The sequence below is a fragment of the Gouania willdenowi genome, chromosome 14 (genome assembly GCF_900634775.1).
Source record: "Gouania willdenowi chromosome 14, fGouWil2.1, whole genome shotgun sequence".
Lineage (NCBI taxonomy): Eukaryota > Metazoa > Chordata > Actinopteri > Blenniiformes > Gobiesocidae > Gouania > Gouania willdenowi.
Window position 1 is genome coordinate 29,727,317 of NC_041057.1, and position 20,842 is coordinate 29,748,158.

At 39.2% G+C, this 20,842-nt stretch overlaps 1 protein-coding gene across 3 annotated transcripts in view; it reads left to right on the forward strand.

Annotated features, from left to right (window-relative positions):
• prdm15 (PR domain containing 15) overlaps positions 1-19,982 on the forward strand; it is a 31,669-nt gene extending 11,687 nt beyond the window's left edge. The window contains exons 4-24 of one of the 3 annotated variants that reach the window (XM_028467406.1): positions 1,081-1,240; positions 2,251-2,403; positions 2,477-2,585; positions 2,688-2,744; positions 3,284-3,505; positions 6,018-6,218; positions 6,306-6,400; positions 6,472-6,559; positions 6,650-6,817; positions 8,755-8,849; positions 8,958-9,089; positions 10,528-10,668; positions 10,757-10,920; positions 12,706-12,785; positions 13,509-13,628; positions 13,858-13,989; positions 14,066-14,149; positions 15,145-15,320; positions 17,502-17,576; positions 17,677-17,895; positions 19,265-19,982. In XM_028467406.1, coding sequence (XP_028323207.1) covers positions 1,081-1,240; positions 2,251-2,403; positions 2,477-2,585; positions 2,688-2,744; positions 3,284-3,505; positions 6,018-6,218; positions 6,306-6,400; positions 6,472-6,559; positions 6,650-6,817; positions 8,755-8,849; positions 8,958-9,089; positions 10,528-10,668; positions 10,757-10,920; positions 12,706-12,785; positions 13,509-13,628; positions 13,858-13,989; positions 14,066-14,149; positions 15,145-15,320; positions 17,502-17,576; positions 17,677-17,895; positions 19,265-19,789 — 3,196 coding nt within the window. In that variant the 3' untranslated portion in view covers positions 19,790-19,982. Of the gene's footprint in view, positions 1-1,080; positions 1,241-2,250; positions 2,404-2,476; positions 2,586-2,687; positions 2,745-3,283; positions 3,506-6,017; positions 6,219-6,305; positions 6,401-6,471; positions 6,818-8,754; positions 8,850-8,957; positions 9,090-10,527; positions 10,669-10,756; positions 10,921-12,705; positions 12,786-13,508; positions 13,629-13,857; positions 13,990-14,065; positions 14,150-15,144; positions 15,321-16,926; positions 17,461-17,501; positions 17,577-17,676; positions 17,896-19,264 lie in introns of those variants that run through there. The other 2 variants (XM_028467405.1, XM_028467407.1) reach the window with 2 other exon arrangements.
• The last annotated feature ends 860 nt before the right edge of the window (positions 19,983-20,842 follow it).

Sequence of the window (20,842 nt, forward strand, 5' to 3'; positions counted from 1 at the left end):
AGCCTCTGACTTCAGTAGAAAGCCTCAAACATTAAAGTTCACCGTTAAACCAATACTAAATAATCCACTTTGATGTTTAGAGAATCTACAAGACAGATGATGCTGTTTTAGGAAAATAAGTCACTCTTGATCCCTCAGTCAAATGATTGACATGAGCAGAAACACAGGCCAGGGAAAAGCCTCTGTCTTTACGCGCACGGCTATTAAACTAAAAAATTATTTTATTACAATTGCTTTTGTAAAGTTTACCTTAAAGGGGCAGTATTGTGAAAAATTCACTATATAATGGTTTTGCTACAGTGATATACATTCTTTTAGCCTCATTCAGAGGGCCAATGCTGGAAAATTTCTGTTTCCTCCCTCCCTTCTTGTTATTCCACATTTTGTAAAAAGTCAGTACCAAACAGGCGAGTTAGATTTTTCTCGCGTTGTGACGTCCTAACGCGAAAACTCCTTATCCTGACAATCCTGGCTCCTCCTACCCTATCACAATGTGAGTTCCTCCCTCTCAGACTACCTCACAGCTAAAACAAACCTAGAAAATATACTGTATTATGGTTAATATCACAGTTATTATTTTTACGAACAGTTTATAGATAAACCAAAGAGCGCTCATGATCAGTTCCACTTTTAGTAGCCGTTATACCGGGTTGTATCGCTTTCATGGGATGATCTGTGGTGTTTGTGACCCGATGCAATGCAGTGGTCGGACAAAATAAGACTATCGTCTTAAATGGACTAATCCTGTGAGGTGAGGAGGAGAAGGGAAACTGTTAATGATTTACTGCTGCTGCTGCTTTGATAAGCACACATGCTGAAGCAGCACTGAACAACTGCCTGTTTTTAGGAACGCTCTGAAAGTGACTTTTCAGAGGGCTAAAACTCCAGAAAACAGGCGAGTTTGGGAAAATAAACCTCAAATACTCTGTTGTTGGGGGTTTTAAAATAGCATAATACTGGACCTTTAAGAAAGTTGATTATGTCCGTCCCTTTGTTTTGAAATGAATCCAGTCAAACCTTTGATGGAGATTTAAAATAATTGTATGCTGATTATTTTTTTATGATGCTGGTCTGGTTCAGGTCATCTCTACCAAGCAGCCTGGAGATCAAAGCTGTTTCCAATGGAAAGGAGGGAATATTTGTTCAGCGCCGGCTGGTCAAGAGGACCCGCTTTGGGCCCTTTGAGGCAAAGAGAGTTTCTCACCTGGACAAGGAACTGGAAGGAGCATTTCCTCTGAAGGTGCAGCTGGAGCAGCGACACACACATGTTCGTTAGGAGCAGACACGGGAAACTGACGGCCCTAGGCCTAGGTTTGTGTGGCCCCCAAAGTAAATGTACAGATTGGCTCCAAAAATGCACAAAAAAAACAAGATACAAGAATATAGAAAATTTATTTAAAATATACAAAAAGACAAAATATTGGAAGACAAAAACACAAAATGACTCCAAAAATGCACAAAATGACAAGAAAAACATAAAACAGACAAAAACAACAATAGTAGAGAGAAATATAATATACAAAAATACTTCAAAACACAAAGTGACATCATATACAATGAGAAAAGAAAAATCCAAAATGTCTCCTAAAAAAAAGTGATTAAAATGTACACCAGAAGACAAAAAATACACTAGATGAGTGCAAAATATACCAAATTATGGCCCCAGGCTTAGTTTTGTGTGACCCTCAAAGTAAATGTTCACATCATCTCCAAAAACACACAAAATGACAAGAAAAACAAAAAACAACAGAAAAAAATCTTACAAATTGAGGGAAAAATATATAGAGATTTCTCCAAAACAAAGCGACGACATACAAAGTGATAAAACAATATACAAAGTTACTCCAAAAAATAGTCAAATGTACCGGAATACTCAAAATACACTAAATGAGTGTGAAATATACAAAATGAAATAGAAATATACAAAAATTACAACAAAAATACAAATGACTGCAACATTAGATATTGAAATAATATAACATTTACAAAATGACAACAAAAACACAAAAAAAAGTAAATACATAATGAATGATAAAATAAACAACAAAAACACACAAAATGAGTGGAAAGTATTCTAAATGATTCCAAGACATAAACACTTTATTCTTTCATGTAATAATGCTGCGGTTGGTCATTGTTCCGAGTGTTAATAGTGTGACCCTCGAATCAGAGAATAATGTTTGTGGCCCCTGCTGTGATAAAAGCTGCCCATCTTTAATGTGAACACCTTGTCCTCGTCCCATTGGTCAGATCTTTCAGAAGGACGGCGTGGTGGTGTGCTTCGACTCCAGCAGTGAGGAGGACTGTAACTGGATGATGCTGGTGCGTCCTGCTACTGACCACAAACAACAGAATCTGACGGCCTACCAGCAGGACGATGACGTTTACTTCAACACCTCCCAGGTACCTTTGGCTACCTTTACCCACAATCCCTTGAGAATCTGGCCTTGACTGTGATTGATGGTGTGTTCTCCAGGATGTTCTGCCGGGCACAGAGCTCAGAGTGTGGTATGGAGCTTTCTACGCTAAGAAGATGGAGAAACCAATGCTGAAGCCTCCTTTTCATGCCCATCGGTCACAGCCAGGTGCACTTATTTCATCTTTTGCACTAAAAGTGGAGATAGAGGTGATGTTTTTGTAGATTTACTTCCATCCTAATCTAATGTGGTGTTATTTTGGTGAAACAGAGACAATAGAGAAGAATGGGGTGCAAATTCAGACAGTGGCTGAAAGTGACAACAGAGGTAAGAACTACCATTATCACACTTTATTTCTGGCGTTCTTACTATTGTTTTAAAGATAGAACATGTAATATATCATATTGTTAAACATATGGCTTGTGGGCCAAACCATGGCCACCTATGGCAGTGGTTCTCAACTTTTTTTTTTTTTGTGACATCATGAATTTTGACACCTACTGATCTTTTTACTGGTAGATGGTACAGCTTTGGTCCACTAAAATAAATTATTCCACTTGAGATTAGCTTTTCAGAAATGACAGCATTGAACTTATATTTGTAGAGATATGGAAAATTGCCAAAAAACAAATGTGACAAGTTTGGTAATTGCAGAAAAAGGGTAAAAATAAGCAAATTGTTCAAAAAATATTCTTCGTTTCTTGAAGGCATCTGGTGACCCCAAGGTTGAGAACCCCTGACTTAGGGAAGCAATTTGGCCCGTTGTGTGCTTTACAAACTTGTAAAATTATACATTGTTCATGCATAAAAATAAAAAATAAATAAAAATAATTGAGTGCTTTCTTGTTTTCTTCTGTGGATCCCAGACATTGTGCTGAGTCATCTTGGTGAGGTGAAGACACTGACAGTGCTCAGTGCTGAGCAGCTCCCACCACAGGAAGAGTGTCTGTTTCCCCCCATGGAAGAGGAGGAAGATGAGCAGGAGGACCAGAGCAGCCACGGAGCAGCAAAGCCAAACCTGAAGAGAGGAAGGAGAGCCAAGGGCCGCCGACCTGCAGCTGTGACCAGTAAACATAAAGGTGACAGAGGTGAGGTGAAACGTCTGCTAGAGTTCACATGATCAAAAATTTCACTTTTGACTTCACCTTGTGACTTTCATTATCTATTTCAGGGGTGGCCAATCCTAGTCCTTAAGAGCCCCTATCCAGCATGTGTTAGATGTTTCCCTCTTCCAACACACCTGATTGAATTGGCCAGTATCGTTATCAGGCTTCTGCAGAGCTTGATGACGAGTTAATCATTTTTTCGATTTTTTTTTTATTGCACTTAAAAATTACTGCAGACATCAGATATATTGTCAAAAGTGCAAAAATCAGATTACAACAAAAAAAAAAGTGGTGTACAAAACAAACTTTATAGTGGCAATTTCAGAGAACAAATGATCTTTGATTGATTTATCTATGAGGCCTCTTTATCTGATAGAAAATTATTTTTTTCTTTTTCCATAGTTTGGCTATACTGTGTATATATACAAGTGTTGGTCATATAATTAGAATATCATGAAAAAGTTGATTTATTTCTGTAATTCCATTCAAAAAGTGAAACCTGTATATTATATTCATTCATTACACACAGACTAATATATTTCAAATGTTTATTTCTTTTAATTTTGATGATTATAACTGACAACTAATGAAAATCCCAAATTCAGTATCTCAGAAAATTAGAATATTACTCAAGATGATACAAAAAAAAGATTTCTAGAAAAGTATGAGCATGAAAAGTATGAACATGTACAGCACTCAATACTTAGTTGAGGCTCCTTTTGCCTGAATTACTGCAGCAATGAGGCGTGGCATTGGGGTCTATCAGTCTGTGGCACTGTTCAGGCGTTATGAGAGCCCAGGTTGCTCTGATTGTGGCCTTCAGCTCTTCTCCATTGTTGGGTCTGGCGTCTCGCATCTTCCTCTTCACAATACTCCATAGATTCTTTATGGGGTTAAGGTCAGACTAGTTTGCTTGCCAATTAAGAACATGGATACCATGGTCCTTAAACCAGGTACTGGTAGCTTTGGCACTGTGTGCAGGTGCCAAGTCCTGTTGGAAAATTAAATCTGCATCTCCATAAAGTTGGTCAGCAGAAGGAAGCATGAAGTGCTCTAAAACTTCCTGGTAGATGGCTGCGTTGACCTTGGACCTAGGTAACACAGTGGACCGACACCAGCACTTAACATGGCACCCCAAACCATCACTGACTGTGGAAACTTTACACTCGACCTCATGCAATGTGGATTCTGTTCCTCTCCGCTCTTCCTCCAGACTCTGGGACCTTGATTTCCAAAGGACATGCAACTTTTACTTTCATCAGAGAACATCACTTTGGACCACGCAGCAGCAGTCCAGTCCTTTTTATCTTTAGCCCAGATGAGACGCTTCTGATGCTGTCTCTTGTTCAAGAGTGGCTTGACACAAGGAATGCGAGGTTTTGTTTCATAATCCTCTCCAGGGCGTGGTTATTTCTATTACTTGTACACTTTTTTCTTCCCTTCACCTCTCTATTAATGTGCTTGGACACGGAGCTCTGTGAGCAGCCAGCCTCTTTAGCAATGACCTTTTGTGTCTTGTCCTCCTTGTCTTTTGGACAACTGTCGGGTCAGCAGTTTTCCCCATGATTGTGTAGCCTTCAGAACTAGACTGAGAGACCATTTCAAGGCATTTGCAGGTGCACCAAGTGTCTTCAATATTGAACCTCTGCACAATATTCTAATTTTCTGAGATACATTATACAAGTTTCACTTTTTGAATGGAATTACTAAAATAAATCAACTTTTTCATGATATTCTAATTATATGACCAGCACCTATATACTGTATATGTGTGTGTATATATCAGAAAATGCTAATCGAGCAGCAGGAAGAAAATTTGGAGTATGTGAAAAGCTTTCTCTTACAACAATGAAGAAACACAGAAAGCTACAATATAACATTGCATAATTGAGGTTAAGGTAATTTATTCTCCCTGAGAAGAAGTTCACCCTGCAGAAAAGACAGGTGAAATAACATTCACACAATGATAAAACTACACAGACATGAAGGGATCGAACAATATTCAGACTTAATGTGCAATAACGTAACTGTGCAGATTAATAGGTTACCAAGACAAAACAAAAATAAGACACAATAGAAACACTTTTTGTCAACACAATAGCCACACATTCACTCCACATTTACCTAAAGACTCCAGTAAACCCAATGTAAGTTTTCTGTACTGTGGGAGAAAAATTCAAATTCATTATAAACTTACAAATTATTATGACTAACTAAAATAATATCCCTTTAATCCCGTTACGTGATAAAAATGTGTCTTTCAAAGTAAAAGTCCTGGTCTTTGATCCCAGTCTATACCTGTATATGCGTCGAAGTGTCCTTGGGCAAGACACTGAACCCTAAGTTGCTCCCCGTGGTTGACCAGCGCCTTGCATTACAGCTTAGTTCCATTGGTGTGTGAATGGGTGAATAAGTTGATATTGTAAAGCGCTTTGAGACTACTTTAGTGTAGGCATAAAAGCGCTATATAAATTAAGTCCATTTGTCATTTCAGATGGCAAACTCCCCGCTGAGAGCTCAGAGCCTGTCGCCATAGCAACAGATGTAGCGTGTAGCCCTCAGCTCACTTCCCCTGATGGCGGTACTGTCCTGAGGCGGCACAAAGTCAGAGAGCACAAGAGGGTTTACCGCTGCTCGCTGTGCAGCAAGGTGTTCCAGAACAGCAGCAATCTCAACAGACACGTCCGATCTCACGGTATGAGGAAGGTGATGCTGAAGATGATCAGCGCTGAGGTTATTGTCTGGGAAATGACATCTATAATCTACATTACTGTCTCTACAGGTGATAAACTGTTTAAGTGTGATGAGTGTGATAAGCTGTTCAGTCGAAAAGAGAGTCTGAAGCAGCACATCTCATACAAGCACAGCAAAAACATGGTACGTAGTCCACGAGCCGCATCCTGCAGGGTTTCAGTTCCAGTCCTCATGAGCTGCTTTTCCTTCCATAGACCGACCAGGACTACAAATACAAATGCAACACCTGTGAGAAATCTTTCCGCCTGGAAAATGCCTTAAAGTTCCACAACTGCCGTACAGGTACAGGTCCCTCATTTTTACTCGACTTGTTATTTTGCTCCTCCTTTATTTCTCACTGCACGGCTTCCTGTTTTTCCTTCTGTTTTGCAGATGACAAGACGTTCCAGTGTGACATCTGCTCGCGCTTCTTTTCCACCAACAGCAACCTCTCCAAGCACAAGAAGAAGCACGGAGAGAAGTTGTACTCCTGTGAGATCTGCAACAAGATGTTCTACCGCAAAGATGTGATGCAGGAGCACCACAGGAGGCACGGAGTGGGTGCGTACCTCAAACACACGCTGCAGATCCAACCGAACATGTGACATTAACATGTAAAGTAGGGCTGCAGCTATCCAATAGTGTGGTAATCAAGTATTCTATCGATAATTCTATTAATCAGATAAATTACATTTCTGTTCATTTAAAGCCTTGTTATGCAACAACAACCTTAATTGTTAAATAAAAGCCACTGGATGGAGCCATTAAGTTGGTGTTTTTCAACTTAGTGACCCCACGTGGAGTCGCTTGGAGAATTTCTGAAAAATGTAAATAGATTTTTTTAAGTTTTGTGATTATAATTTATTTATTTTATTTAATTAAAACAACTCACAATCTTAAACAACTGTATTTCTATACTTTAACTTTGTGAATCTAGTTCAACTAAAATGCTGTAAAAAGAAAAAAAAAAAAAAAATCTGAGCTCAGACATGATCAAAAACTAATTCTAGATAAAAAATGTCTTTGGCGTTTTGATATCATAATTTGGTCACGATCCAAAAAAGGTTTGGAACCACTGCATAATACTGCTTCTTTCCACTTGTTTACAAAATAAGAATCTTTAAAATGTTTGTTATCACTCGTTCTTTCCATCATTATGCTTTCTAGTTGTTTCACTGTTCAAATAGTTTTCTATAATCAAAATATTGTAGTTGGACACATTTGGGACTTGGATTCCGAAATATAAAGAAAGCAGGTACTTGAGCCAAAAAGGTTCGAGAACCAGCAAACAATAGAGCGGTTTACATAAAGTTTTGTCACATTATTGTTTAGTTTAACAGTGTTTCTCAAATGGGGGCATGGACTGAAAATACAAGAGTCAGTCTTGGTCCCACGCTGGCTGTAGATGACCAGAAATTATAAAAACTATAAAAACAATTCTATTCAGGAAGCACTAAATATTGTTTCTTTCCACTTATTTACAAAATGAGTTTCTTTAAAATGTGTGTTATCACACTCATTTATTCCATTATTATGTATAGTTTTAGTCTAAAAAAGGGGGAACTTGGATACAGAAATAAGAGAAAGGGAGTACTTGAGCCAAAAAAGTTTGAGAACCACTGTCATAGAATATTTCACAGATTTATGAATTAAAGGGCTTATTGCTTCAAATATGTAAGTATATTAGTATATATATGTTATTAAAGTGTTTTGGAGAACTCTGACATTTACATAATCTTGGCATTTTTGGTAATTTGTTTTGTTACCGTTATTACAATATGGGGCAGGGAAAATAGTATTACTCTGCAATAATTTTATTATTTTACATTACACATACATATTTATTTGTGTATGATCTCTACCTTGAAGCAATAAGCCCTTTAATTCATAAATCATTGACTCATTCTATGATATGATAAAATGATTACACTATTATAGAGGGACAATGTTTCGCCTGCCCCATATTAAATTACATTAAATTAAATTAATATAATAAAGAACAAAAAGTTTTTATGTTTAGAACTCATCTTATTACATTATTGACCAGTTATTACATTTTGAGTTTTGTTACATTTATTTTTAGACCAATTCGGGTCTTGTTGCATATCAGGCTCTAACGAGCCTAAATGTACAACAGAAAATAAGACAATTACTCAATAATACTACTTAATTTAATTCATTTTATTGAAAAATGTAAGCAAAGTAGAAAATTTAAAAGCGTATGTATCGCAAAAAGATTCTACTACATGCGGTGTCAACCTAAGACAACAAATACAGGCATAGTAAAAATAAATAAATAATTAAGGCATTAAGACATTGAAAATTCATTGATGATTTTTCGTATTCAAGAATTTTGAGGAATGGTTGCAGCTCTAATGTGAAGCAGAGAGAAGGTCCTCTGAAATAGATATCACCATAACATAATGATAAGGATCGTTGGTCCCTGAAAAGACTCCTGAATCCATTGCTGAGGTAGGATTAATGATGTTTGTGAACAGGATCAAAGCACATGAAGAGGGAGGAGCTTGAGGCCAACGGAGAAGAAGGAACCAAGTACAGGAAGGAACCGTCACCCTGTCCCATCTGTGGCAAGGTGAGTCCTCAGAGCAGCAGGTCAACGTCCTCCTCAGGACAAAACCAGGAAGCAGAGGATGTGATCAGGTGCTGTGGTGTGTGTGTGTGTGTGTGTGTGTGTGCACAGGTGTTCTCCTGCAGGAGCAACATGAACAAGCACCTGTTAACGCACGGGGACAAGAAGTACACCTGTGAGATCTGTGGCCGCAAGTTTTTCCGTGTTGATGTCCTGAGAGATCACATCCACGTCCACTTCAAGGTGACACTGAGGGTTACACCATGCAGGTGTCGTTTAGTCAGGATGGTGGATATCTCAAAAAATGCACAAACCAGTAATTGGCACATTTCACACCACCATTTATTAGGGATGTAAGGATATATCCTAAATCGGCTAAAAATCGATGCAAATAAGAGGGAATTAAAGTGGATACAGCACAGTATACCGTATTTTCCGGCGTATAGGACGCTATTTTTTTCTGTAAAAGTTGACGGTACAGCCAATGTGACGATGCGCTTTATGTGCATTTTTCAGTCAGTCACACACCTGTCCAGTGAAAACGGGTGTTGGGAGGCTGAATATTACTGACAGTCACCCCGACAGCGGAATGAATGAAATGTAACAGCCACTGAACATCACAGTAAACTGAATGTTCAAAAACGAGCTTCGGATAATGTGATGAAAGTAATGCTCTCACAGCTTTATTAACAGCAGAAATCATACATCTGTTGAATATTTGTTTTTATTTATAAATGTATATATAAAACAAGATTTCTGATTGTTTAAAAATAACAGTAATAGATTGACGTTTGTGGAGCGGTGCTGGCTCGTATGCATTTACGGGAAGAGTGAATAAACAGTACAATAAGGTTTAAAATGTGAGATATCTCAGCCAGTTGTTAATAGAAACAAATAATAAACGCCATAAAGTTGTCAAATTATTGCGTTAGCTTTGTTCAGGAGCGATCACTCACAGGGCTATGAGCCTGAGAGCTAACCACACACACGCACGCACACACACACGGAGAGGGAGAGCGCGCACGCTGAAACACTCGGGATAAAATAAAAATCAACCGGTTAATGATAGAAATGAACAGCATAAAGTTGGCAAATAACCACGTTAAGTTTGTTCAGAAGCGATTGTGTCTGTATTCTGACTCAGAGTCTGATGCTGCGCGGGGAGCGGACGGATATGCAGACACGGTGCAGTGAGGATGTGATTTCATGTGGAGATGGAAACTCGTCCATTGAAACTGATCAGAATACACGGAAACCTCCGTTAACCGGAGAACAGCAGCCCACCTACCTGCCCGTTCTGATTGGCCGAGTCGTTTAAAGGGCACCCTCATCAGCCAATAGGGTGGGGCCTTTGTCACGGAGCGGCCTTTCCGTGGATTTTTCTTGGAAAATTGCTAAATTATTGGAATGCGGCCAATACAGCGGTGCGTTCAATAGCTCGTAAAATACGGTATGTGCTTCAATACTCTGCTTCAACAATAGGGGGTGCTTTGGCTGTTTTAGTGCTGCTTGTTAAGATGTCACACTTGGCTGAACCAAGAGCAGCAGGAGAAGAGCTTTAATCGAGCCAAAAAAAGAAGGCAGAGTATCCTTACACCCGTAGTATTTATTAACATTCACACATATAATGTGTAGTGTAAATATCTGCTTTTGAAACATGACAGAATGTTTTTTGTTCCAGGACATAGCCTTAATGGACGAGCAGGAGAGAGAGGACTTCATAAAGAGGATCGGCATATCACCGGGCGACAGCGACGAAACTGACGAGGACGACGATGAAGACGATGCCGAGCATCACAAGTACAACTGCAAAAAGTGCCAAGTACGCCACGGGTGGACTCACAGAATGTTGGAGGTCATCCTTCTGTTCTCCTCTGTATGACGGTCATGTCCTGCTTCTTTGTCCTCAGCTGTCGTTTGCAAAGGGCAAAGAGTACCTGAAGCACATCATGGAGCAGCACAAAGAGCGCGGCTACGGCTGCAGCATCTGTAACCGACGCTTCGCTCTGAAGGCCACGTACAACGCTCACCTGGTCATCCACAGAGAGCAACTGCCTGACCCCGCAGTGCAGAAGTAAGAACACACACATTCACCTACCAACACGTGGATCACAAAATTACATTTATTCACCCCTGAGAACAATGGTTTGTCTCGATCAATGTTTCTCAAATGGGGGTACATATAATGTATTGATTTCATATCCATGTCCATCCCACCCCTTTCCTTTTTATCTTCTTTATTTATTTTTTTATTGTATGTTGGCCATTGTATTTATAAACTACTATTATTAGGGCCATAGATCATAGTCATCTTAAAGATGTAAATCATTGTTTTAGTCAGAAATAAAATGGGTTAAAAGTGGCCAAAAATGGTGGAAAAGGTGATGAAATGGGATATTAAAAAACACAGAAATAGGTTAAAAGTTCAATATCAGAGTGGCTAAAAACAGGGAGAAAAATGATAGAAAGGGTTAAAAGTGTCAATATTGGCTTAAAAGTGGCTGAAATGGGGGAGTGGGGTTTGGGTAATGTAATTTAAAAAGTAGCAACAATTGGTTTAACTTGGTAAATTGTGAGTGTGGTTAAATTGTCAAAAAAAAAATATGGTGAAAAGAGGTTAAAAGTGACAATAATGGGTTAAAATGTGTGACATACCCTTGTATCTTTATAAACTACTATAGGGAATTTATACATGTTATCAATATACAGTGGACATGTAATTGTATGAATCTAAAAGACTAATTACATTATTGTCCATTGCTAACATTGTATTATTCTGTTATAGTTTCCGGTTTAACCCCTTGGGTGCCTGCTGTGTTGTTATTGTTGTGTTATGTATTGCTATACTAGGTTGCTTCTCTGCCTTGTTTTTATTTTTATTTTTCCTGAAGGAGCTTACAGATTCAAAGATTGCTATGTAGTAGAGAAACTCTACAACAAAAAATTAAGTTTAAAAAAAAAATGTGTGACATTAGGTGGGAAAAATGGAGGAAAGAGTTTGTGACGAAAATGTCTTTAAAGTGGAAAAATTGCACAGAAAAGGCATTGAAATTTGATGAAGTGGCAGAAATGGGAGTAATGCAGCAAAAATGCATTAAAAGGAGCAAAAATATGGCAATAAAATGTGGGGAAATAGTAGGGTTGTTACTTTAACGTGTTAATTATGATTAATAAAAAATAAAGCATTAAAAAACAAGCGTGTGGCTCACAAAATTACATTTATTCACCACCGAGAACAGAGGTTTGTCAAATGGGGGTACATATACCCCAGGGGTACACTGTGCAATATTTATTTCATATGTAAATGTCTATCCCACCCCTTTCCTTTTTTATTTAATTTATTTTTTATTTTATATTGGCCGTTGTCTATATATTGTATTCTTTAATCATTTTTTTAAATTATTGCTGACATCTTTTACCCTATTTTCTTTCTACACATTTGTTGTGCTTTTGTGCCATGACAAATACAATGATTTTGATTCTGATGGCAGAGAGAGACTGTTTTATAATGTTTATTTTTAGTAAAAAATGATTAACTGTACTGGACTGACAGAAACAATAAAAACCATAGAACTAAATTTATTCAGGAGGCACTAAATAGTAAATACTGTTTCATTCAACTTATTGACATTACTTATCACTCATCCATTCCATAATTACACTTTATATTTGTTTTTTTCATAGTATTCTGAGCAAAACATTGTAGTCAGACAAAAGTGGTTAATTGGATTCAGAAATAATAGGGAAGGGGGTCGTTGAGCCAAAAAAGGTTGGGCTCCTCTGGTCTAGATTCATGTAAAAATACATATTAATGTAGAGTATTAAGTCATGTTTAATTATTTAATGTCACTCCCTAAAGGTACATCCATCCTTGTGAGATCTGTGGCCGAATCTTCAACAGCATCGGTAACCTGGACAGACACAAGATCATCCACACAGGTGGGATTTTACATTCATTTACAGTTTGTAAAAGCATCATCTAGCACAGTGTTTTTCAACCTTCGGGTCGTGATCCCATGTGGGGTCGCCTCAAATATCTAGTAGTTCATTAAAAAAAATGAATTAAATACTGATTCAATTATATTAAAATATTTTTCTATTATTTTTTTCAATTTAAAACACCAGACATTATCTCAAACTTTCACTTTCTCAAATATAAATCTAGTTTTAAAAAAAACAACTATATGAAGATATCTGACTAATCCTGGCTACTTGTTGTAACACAGTATAACAAACATGATCAAAAACTAATTCTAGAAAGAATATAAGTCTGTGGGGTCACCATAATACATTTGTGATATCAAAATGGGGTCACGACCCAAAAAAGGTTAGGAACCACTGATCTAAACAGGTCATTAGGTATTAATCAACATCTAAAAGATTCAGTAGGATATATGTGATAAAACAAAATATTTTTTTCTGGTTTTATTTGAAATAAGGTTGGACAAATCAAACATTTATCGATCCATCAGTTTACCTTTTACAGAAGTGGTTTTTGTCAAAAAAAAAAAAAAGTAATGAGTAAATTTTGGTGTATCAATGCATTAACATTTTCATTTTTTTCAGTAATTTACTGTATAATTTGACCTGAGAACTCTGTTTTCTGAAGCATTATTTTCCTTGTAATTGTGTGTGCGTGTGTTGAATGTTTGCATCCACTAGGGGTGAAGAGTCACGGCTGTGAGAAGTGCGGAAAATCATTTGCAAGGAAGGACATGCTGAAGGAGCACCTCAGGGTCCACGATGATAACCGAGACTACCTGTGTGCAGAGTGTGGGAAAGGTCAAACTGTTGCTCTCACACACACACACACACACACACACACACACACACACACACACACACACACACACACACACACACACAGACACACACACACACACACACACACACACACACACACACACACACACACACTCTCAGAGCTTGTCACTCATTGCTCGCCGTGTAGCTAAAAAATTCAATATATGAAACGATTTATGTTTGACTGATGTGACCCTGTGCACTGCAGGCATGAAGACCAAACACGCTCTGAGGCACCACATGAAGCTCCACAAGGGCATCAAAGAGTACGAGTGTAAAGAGTGTAACCGTAAATTTGCCCAAAAGGTCAACATGTTGAAGCACTACAAGAGACACACAGGTGAGTGCCTAAGCTCGTGTGAGCTCATGATGAGCACCAACACAACGTCAGTGATGTGATGTCACTGTGTCTGCAGGTATAAAGGACTTCATGTGTGAGCTGTGTGGGAAGACGTTCAGCGAGAGAACAACACTGGAGACACACAAACTCATTCACACAGGCAAGTGGTGCTGCCCGCGGCCCCCAAAATAAAGGTTCCAGAGACCAGGGACCCCATTGTACCTCAAGGTGGTTGAACACAGACATAAACATTGAAGAACAGTCATGTGAAGACAGGGCCATCTATAAGGGGGAATAAAGGGGAGAGTTTTGGGGGGCCCAGCCATGAAGTCAGCAAAATGGAGATCCATTGTTCTATGAATCTGTAATAACCACATTTCTTGATTTATCTGAATAATATCAACTGTTGTCCATGAAGTTTATTATTATTTGGGCCATAGTACTGTATATAGCAGTCTTAGAGATGTAAATCCTTGTTTTAATCAGAAATAAAATGGGTTAAAAGTGACCAAAAATGGTGGAAAAGGTGGTGAAAATGAATTTTGAAAAACACAGAAATTGGTTAAAAGCTGCATATTAGAGTGGCCAAAAACGGACAATAAAAGTGGTAAAAAGTCTTCAAAGTGTCAATATTGGCTTAAAAATGAAAGAAAGTAAAAGAAGAGGGGGGGGGGGTGGGGCAATTAGTTTAACTTGGCAAATTGTGAATGTGGTTAAATTGGTAAAAAGAAGAATGAAATACGGTGAAAAGAGGTTAAAAGTGACTAATGGGTTAACATATGTGACATTAGGTGGGAAAAGTAGTGACGAAAATGTCTTTGAAGTGGAAAAATTATGCAGAAAAGGTATTGCAATTTGATGAAGTGGCAGAAATGAGAGTAATGCAGCAAAAATGTATTAAAAGGAGCAAAAATATGGCAAGAAAAAGTGATACTGCAAGAACTGATATCCGTCACTTATTCTTTTGATATTGTCAGTACCTTACATATTTCTCACATCATTTGTATCTGAAATTCCAAACTAGGGCACAATAATAATGAAATTGGTCCTTTAAACGCCTAAAATCTAAACAAAACAATGGTTCACGTCTGTTGGCTGATTTTTGCTTGATTGAATAATAAAAATCATCAAAGCTAATCAGCTGTGTCCCTGCAGTGGGGAAGACGTGGACGTGCACTACTTGTGATAAGAAGTACCTGACGGAGTACATGCTGCAGAAGCACATCCATCTGACCCATGAGAAGGTGGAGGCCCAGTCGTGTCACCTCTGTGGGACCAAAGTGTCCACCCGTGCCTCCATGAACAGACACCTGCGGAGGAAACACCCTGAGGTGAGTCGGAGCGTTGTAGTTGCTTCCAGCTATAGGGCTGTGCATTGCCATGAATCTGACGATACGATATGATTCACAATTTGTATGTCACGATACAATATTTCCCGATTCATCCCGATACTAAACAATATGAATACATTGTGATATACACTATCAAGATATCGATCAAATATCAAATTTCAGTAAAATGGTAAATGGTAACTAACTGTAATTCAAGTACCAATATCAAAATCAAGTGGTATGTTTATCAAACTGTCAAATTACATTCTTCAATAAAGTTTAACTTTTGCTTCTACAACAGATTCTGATCTATATAAATCTATAAAAGTGTCCAGCATGTTTTATGAAAATAAAGTGCCATCAACTTCCAGCTAAAATGCATTGAGTTGTGAGGTGGTTTAACAAGGTCTGATGTGGTTCACTGACACATAGTGACCAGGCGTATACGTGCTGTGCATATGTTAGTGCTATTAAATTGACTTTTTTTTAGAAAAATGTAATTTAAAAAAAGTAGATTTTTTACTTTTAACAGATGCAAATCTGCAGGATTGCAGCCCTCCAGGACCAAGTTTGGACAACATCAGTCTCTGATCAGTTGGTCATCTTCTTGGAGAAACACAACATTTTTGACACTTTTCAGTCCGGTTCGTAAGCATCACTCCACGGAAACCGCCCTGCTTAAAGTGTCTCGTGATATTATGATGTCTGCGGACTCTGTCCTGGTCCTGTTAGATCTCTCGTCAGCATTTGACACTGTCAGTCATCAAATCTTGTTGACAAGACTGCGTGTCCTGGTTGGAATGTCAGGACCAGTCTTTGCGTGGTTCTCCTCTTACTTATCGGTGACGAGCTTTAGTGTCTGCAACTCAGATGCCGTCTGACTCTGCCGATTTGTTGTGCGGGGCTCCCCAGATTTGTTTTTACTTTATGTCCTTCCATTAGGAACAATTATCCAGAGCTTTGATGATGTTTCATATCATGTGTTTGATGATGATATTCAGCTTTACTGCTCTTTTAAGACCTCTGAAATCCAGAAATTAAGCTCTCTGCTGAAATGTTTTGCGCAAGTTAAAAAATGGTGCAAATTCCCTGCAACTAACCTCAGACAAACAGTGGTACTGGTCATTGCCTCTGATGGTGCCATTCCAGGGATTCACCAGTATCTGAATGACCTGAGTTTGTCTAATAAAACAAGCCTCAGAAATGTAGGCGTTATGTTTGATAAAGTAATGTCCTTAGAGCATCACTAAAAACTGCTAACAAGGAATTGTTTTTACCAACCGAGGAAAATCTCTAACAATTGTGTCCAGAGATAATCTTGAAATGATTGTCCACGCATTTGTGTCTTCTCGTTTAGACTACTGTAACAGTTTTTCTTGTCTAAACAAAAAGGAGCTGTTTCATCTTCAGCAGATACAAAACTCAGCGACGAGGTTACTGACTCACACAAACAGAAGGACTCATTACTCCCATTCTAAAAGCCCTTCATTGGTTCCCTGCCACTTTTCGTTTACATTTTAAAAACGTGGTGCTAACCTTCAGAGCCTTGCATGGTCAGGCTCCCTCCTACATTAGAGACTTGTTGTGTCCTTATACCCCCTCTCAGAAGCTGAGGTTTCTGGATCAGAACCTGCTCATGGTCCCTCGTACTCATTTCAGGACCAGAGGAAATTGCTCCTACCAGGCCGTCGCGCCGACGCTCTGGAACGATCTTCCGAATTCATCGAGCTCACTTGATTCTGTTGATGTTTTTAAGAGCAAACTGGATTAAGGGTTGTTTTATGACTGTGAATGTACTTTGTATTTCTATTGTAATTCAGTGAAGCACCTTGTGACTTCTCTGTCTGTGAAAAGTGCTAAACAAATAAACATTACTTACCTACTTATTTACATATAATAATCTAGTTTCAAGGTTCAAACTTAGAGATTTGAAAACTTATTTTTTAATGTTTACTCACTGTTAGATTCTGTGTTATCTCAGCTTTTAAGCACTATATTTTTTAAATAAACGATAAAATTAGAATGTTGTGCTATGCATATGTTTGCGCAATTAAATTGTTTTTCTGGATTGATACGGTAATCACACAGTAGGATGTTATGATCTATTGCCAAATCAATATTTTTTTACACCCTTATCTATCCGTGTCTGACTGAGAGGGAATGTTCTCCTTCTTCCTGGAGGTGGTGTCGGTGAGAGTCAGCGACTTTGATGAACTTCAGGAAACTATCGACGACTCATCCATCAGCATCGCACCGGTGGGATTAGGAAACCTTTTTTTATTCCACAACACAGATAATTGAGTATGTTAAAGTGTTTGTCTCATCTGAAAAGTGTGTGTGTGTTTTTCCTCCTCAGCCCTCTCTCACCCTGGACAAAGACAGCCCACCCCAGGATCGACCCGGCCGCGCCTCCAGACACTCCAAGAAGAAGCAGAGAGTGGCTGAGCCGGAGCTCTCAGAGTCAGACGAGTACACGGATTTCACCGAGACCCGACATGAAAACATGGCGGACTTTAACGCGGTCATCATCGGTGATGAGACAGAGACGAGTTCTGCTGTGCAGAGCATCCAGCAGGTAGGAGCACACGGTCCAATCCACACACCTAAAAACATCTGTCTGTCTTCTATTCTGCAATGGTTTGCCTTGGAAACGTCACCTGTGAGACGATGGAGATAATGGATGACTGTGGATCTATAAAGTTCCAACACATCACCCAAAATGATCAAAATAAATAATAGAGAATGGTTCAGATCATCACACTGGGCTAAAGTTAAAATAGTTTATAATCCAAATGTTTATCATTTTATTTAATTTTTGTTCTTACTGTGTGTGAGGGACCAAACAGCAACGACTCAAGAAACCAAGGTCTGATTTCCCCAAAAAAATATTACATTTTTTCTTTCATTAAGAAAAACAATACAATGTGTAAATGTTAGACAAAAATGGCCAAATCGGAGCCAACTGAAAGAAACCAGTGCCCGCATTCACAAAGCTTCTCAGATTCCTCAGAGAGCTCCTAACTTAGCCAAAAAATTCATAGCAAGGAATCTTAGCTTAAGTGATTCAGGAGGTTTCTGAGAGAAACTCAGAGCAAGGAGTTATTTTTTATCTTAGTGAGGAGGTGTGGCTGACCCTGTTGCTGGATATGATGCTAAGAGCTGTGATTGGTTGTTAGAGAAACAGAATAAAAAGCGCTTTGTGTTCCTAGTAATGAATGGAAAGTAAAATCAACTGGTCATACTTGGACTGCATTAAGAAATTCAATAATTTAATTCAGCAAAATGTAATAAATTTTGTACACAACTTAAAATGTTTGAACCTCATTCATATGCCGATTCTTATATTGATTTACTTATTGTTGTTAACCTTCCACGATTGTAATTTTACAGCTTTATGTATTTGATATTCATGGTGGACGCAGATGCAGCTGTCAGTATTTACTGTGATTGCTGGAGCTTTTTTACAAGAGTATTAAGTGAATTCTTTTAGTATTGACCTTCAACAATATATGCAGTAAAAAAAATAATAATAATAGTCCGCCTCAGCCAATTTTGAAATTCAATTGTAATAGCCAACTCTTGGAGGCCAGTATATCTGACATTTTACAACTAAATACGCAAAATGTAAATACTTTTACTAAAATGTTAAAAGTTGGACAAGGATCAATCAACAGCACTACCCAAATACATATAGTATGTATTCAGCAGAAAAAAGTAGGTTTGGGGATTAGTTACTCTTTAAGTAATAGCAGATGCTGCAAAAAAAAAACCATTTCCCTTCAAAATAAAAGCACAAGTTATTTTTCGTTTACTAAGTCTGTGACCTCCTGGCCAGGTACCACCTTTGGTTCCTGAACCAGGGGTAGAGAACCTCTGAGTTTATTCCTCTGTCAGACGTCCTCAGTGTAAGTGATTGTGAGCGTTGTTGCCCTGCTGTGTTTCAGGTGGTGGTTCTGACCGACGCCAACGTTCCGACCACGGTCTCCAACAGCTCAGTGGGTCTGACGAACATCACCGTCACACCCATGACCAGCTCCGCTCCTACTCAGTTCACCAACCTGCAGCCGGTGGCGGTGGGTCAGCTGACAGGCGGCGAGCGGCCGCTCACGCTGGACAACTCCATCCTCACCGTCACCTTCGACACCGTCAGCGGCTCCGCCATGCTCCACAATCGACCCCCCGAGCTAGTCCCAGAGACTGTGGGGCCCGGTGGCAGTGCTTCGTCCCAGTCCGTCGCTCACTTCATCAACCTCACCACGCTGGTAAACCCCATGGGACACCAGCTGGATGCACCCACCCTGGCCTGGAGGCCCGTCCCGGCTGTGGAGGGAGCTCAGGGGGCTCCAGGGGTAGAAGGAGTGCAGGATCAAGACACCCAGAACCAGGCAGGACGTTCTGGCCCGGGACAAGCCCCCCTACCTCAGCAGCAGCAGCAGAGCAGCGCCACACAGCAGATGTTCAGCTATTGATCAAACAGCAGATGTTCAGCTATTGATCAGACAGCAGGTGCAGGTCACCTCATCACCCTGATGCCTCTCCAGCTCATTGAAATCAGATCAACTCGTAAGGTTTAAAAAAAAAAAAATCAAAACCAAGCAGCTGTATGATGAGTTTACAGTAAAAAAAAAAAACAGGAAGATGCTACATTTCAAACCAAAGCGATGTTACATATTCAGAATGCCTTACCAGCATCTTTAAACGTGCATGTATACAGTTCCACCTGCTGCTGCTCCAACGTTAACACAACAAGCCACAAACATGTTTCTGATTAGATGTTATTTTTTAATGCTGTAAATCATTGTTGATGTTAATAATTTTTGTACTGTTCTTTTTTAAAGAAATGTATCTTTAATGTGGAGTCATCCTTATTTTCACATCTACACTCACATCTGTTCTTTTTCTTTTTATAGTATAATGGAAAAGTGGTTGGGGGCACATGTCGGGCTGTGCGATTATGGCCAAAATAATAATCATGATTATTTTAATCAATACTGTAATCACTATTATAACCACAATTCTTCTTCTCAATATTTTTCATGTTAAGGAAAAATCTGTATGTTCATTGCACTAGTTTTAAACAAACAATATGTGTACAGCTTACAGTGCAAAATTAAGGTTTAATGAAGCTGTCACTTACAGCGCGTCCAAAACTCAGCCTTCCAGTGTCAAGCCCAGGCACAAGCCCTCCACTACCAGTCACCATAGAGTCACTGAGCGACATCTGGAAGGTAATACCCATGTTTAACTCCCTCTAAACAAAAGACAAGTTTGTACCAGTAAACTGAAGTTGGCTGTGCCAGCCAGTTCGCCGAGCCCCCCGACTTACGCCGGGGCGCGGTGTCTCAATCCAGTCAAGCTTGCAGTTTGCTCACATGGAGCAACTGGGCATCATCCGCCGCTCTGACAGCCCATGGGCAGCCCTCTGCACATCGTCCCTAAATCCAATGGCCGCCGCCTCAATGACAAGACTGTGCCCGACCACTAACCGGTCCCCCACATACAGGATTTTTCGGCACACCTGT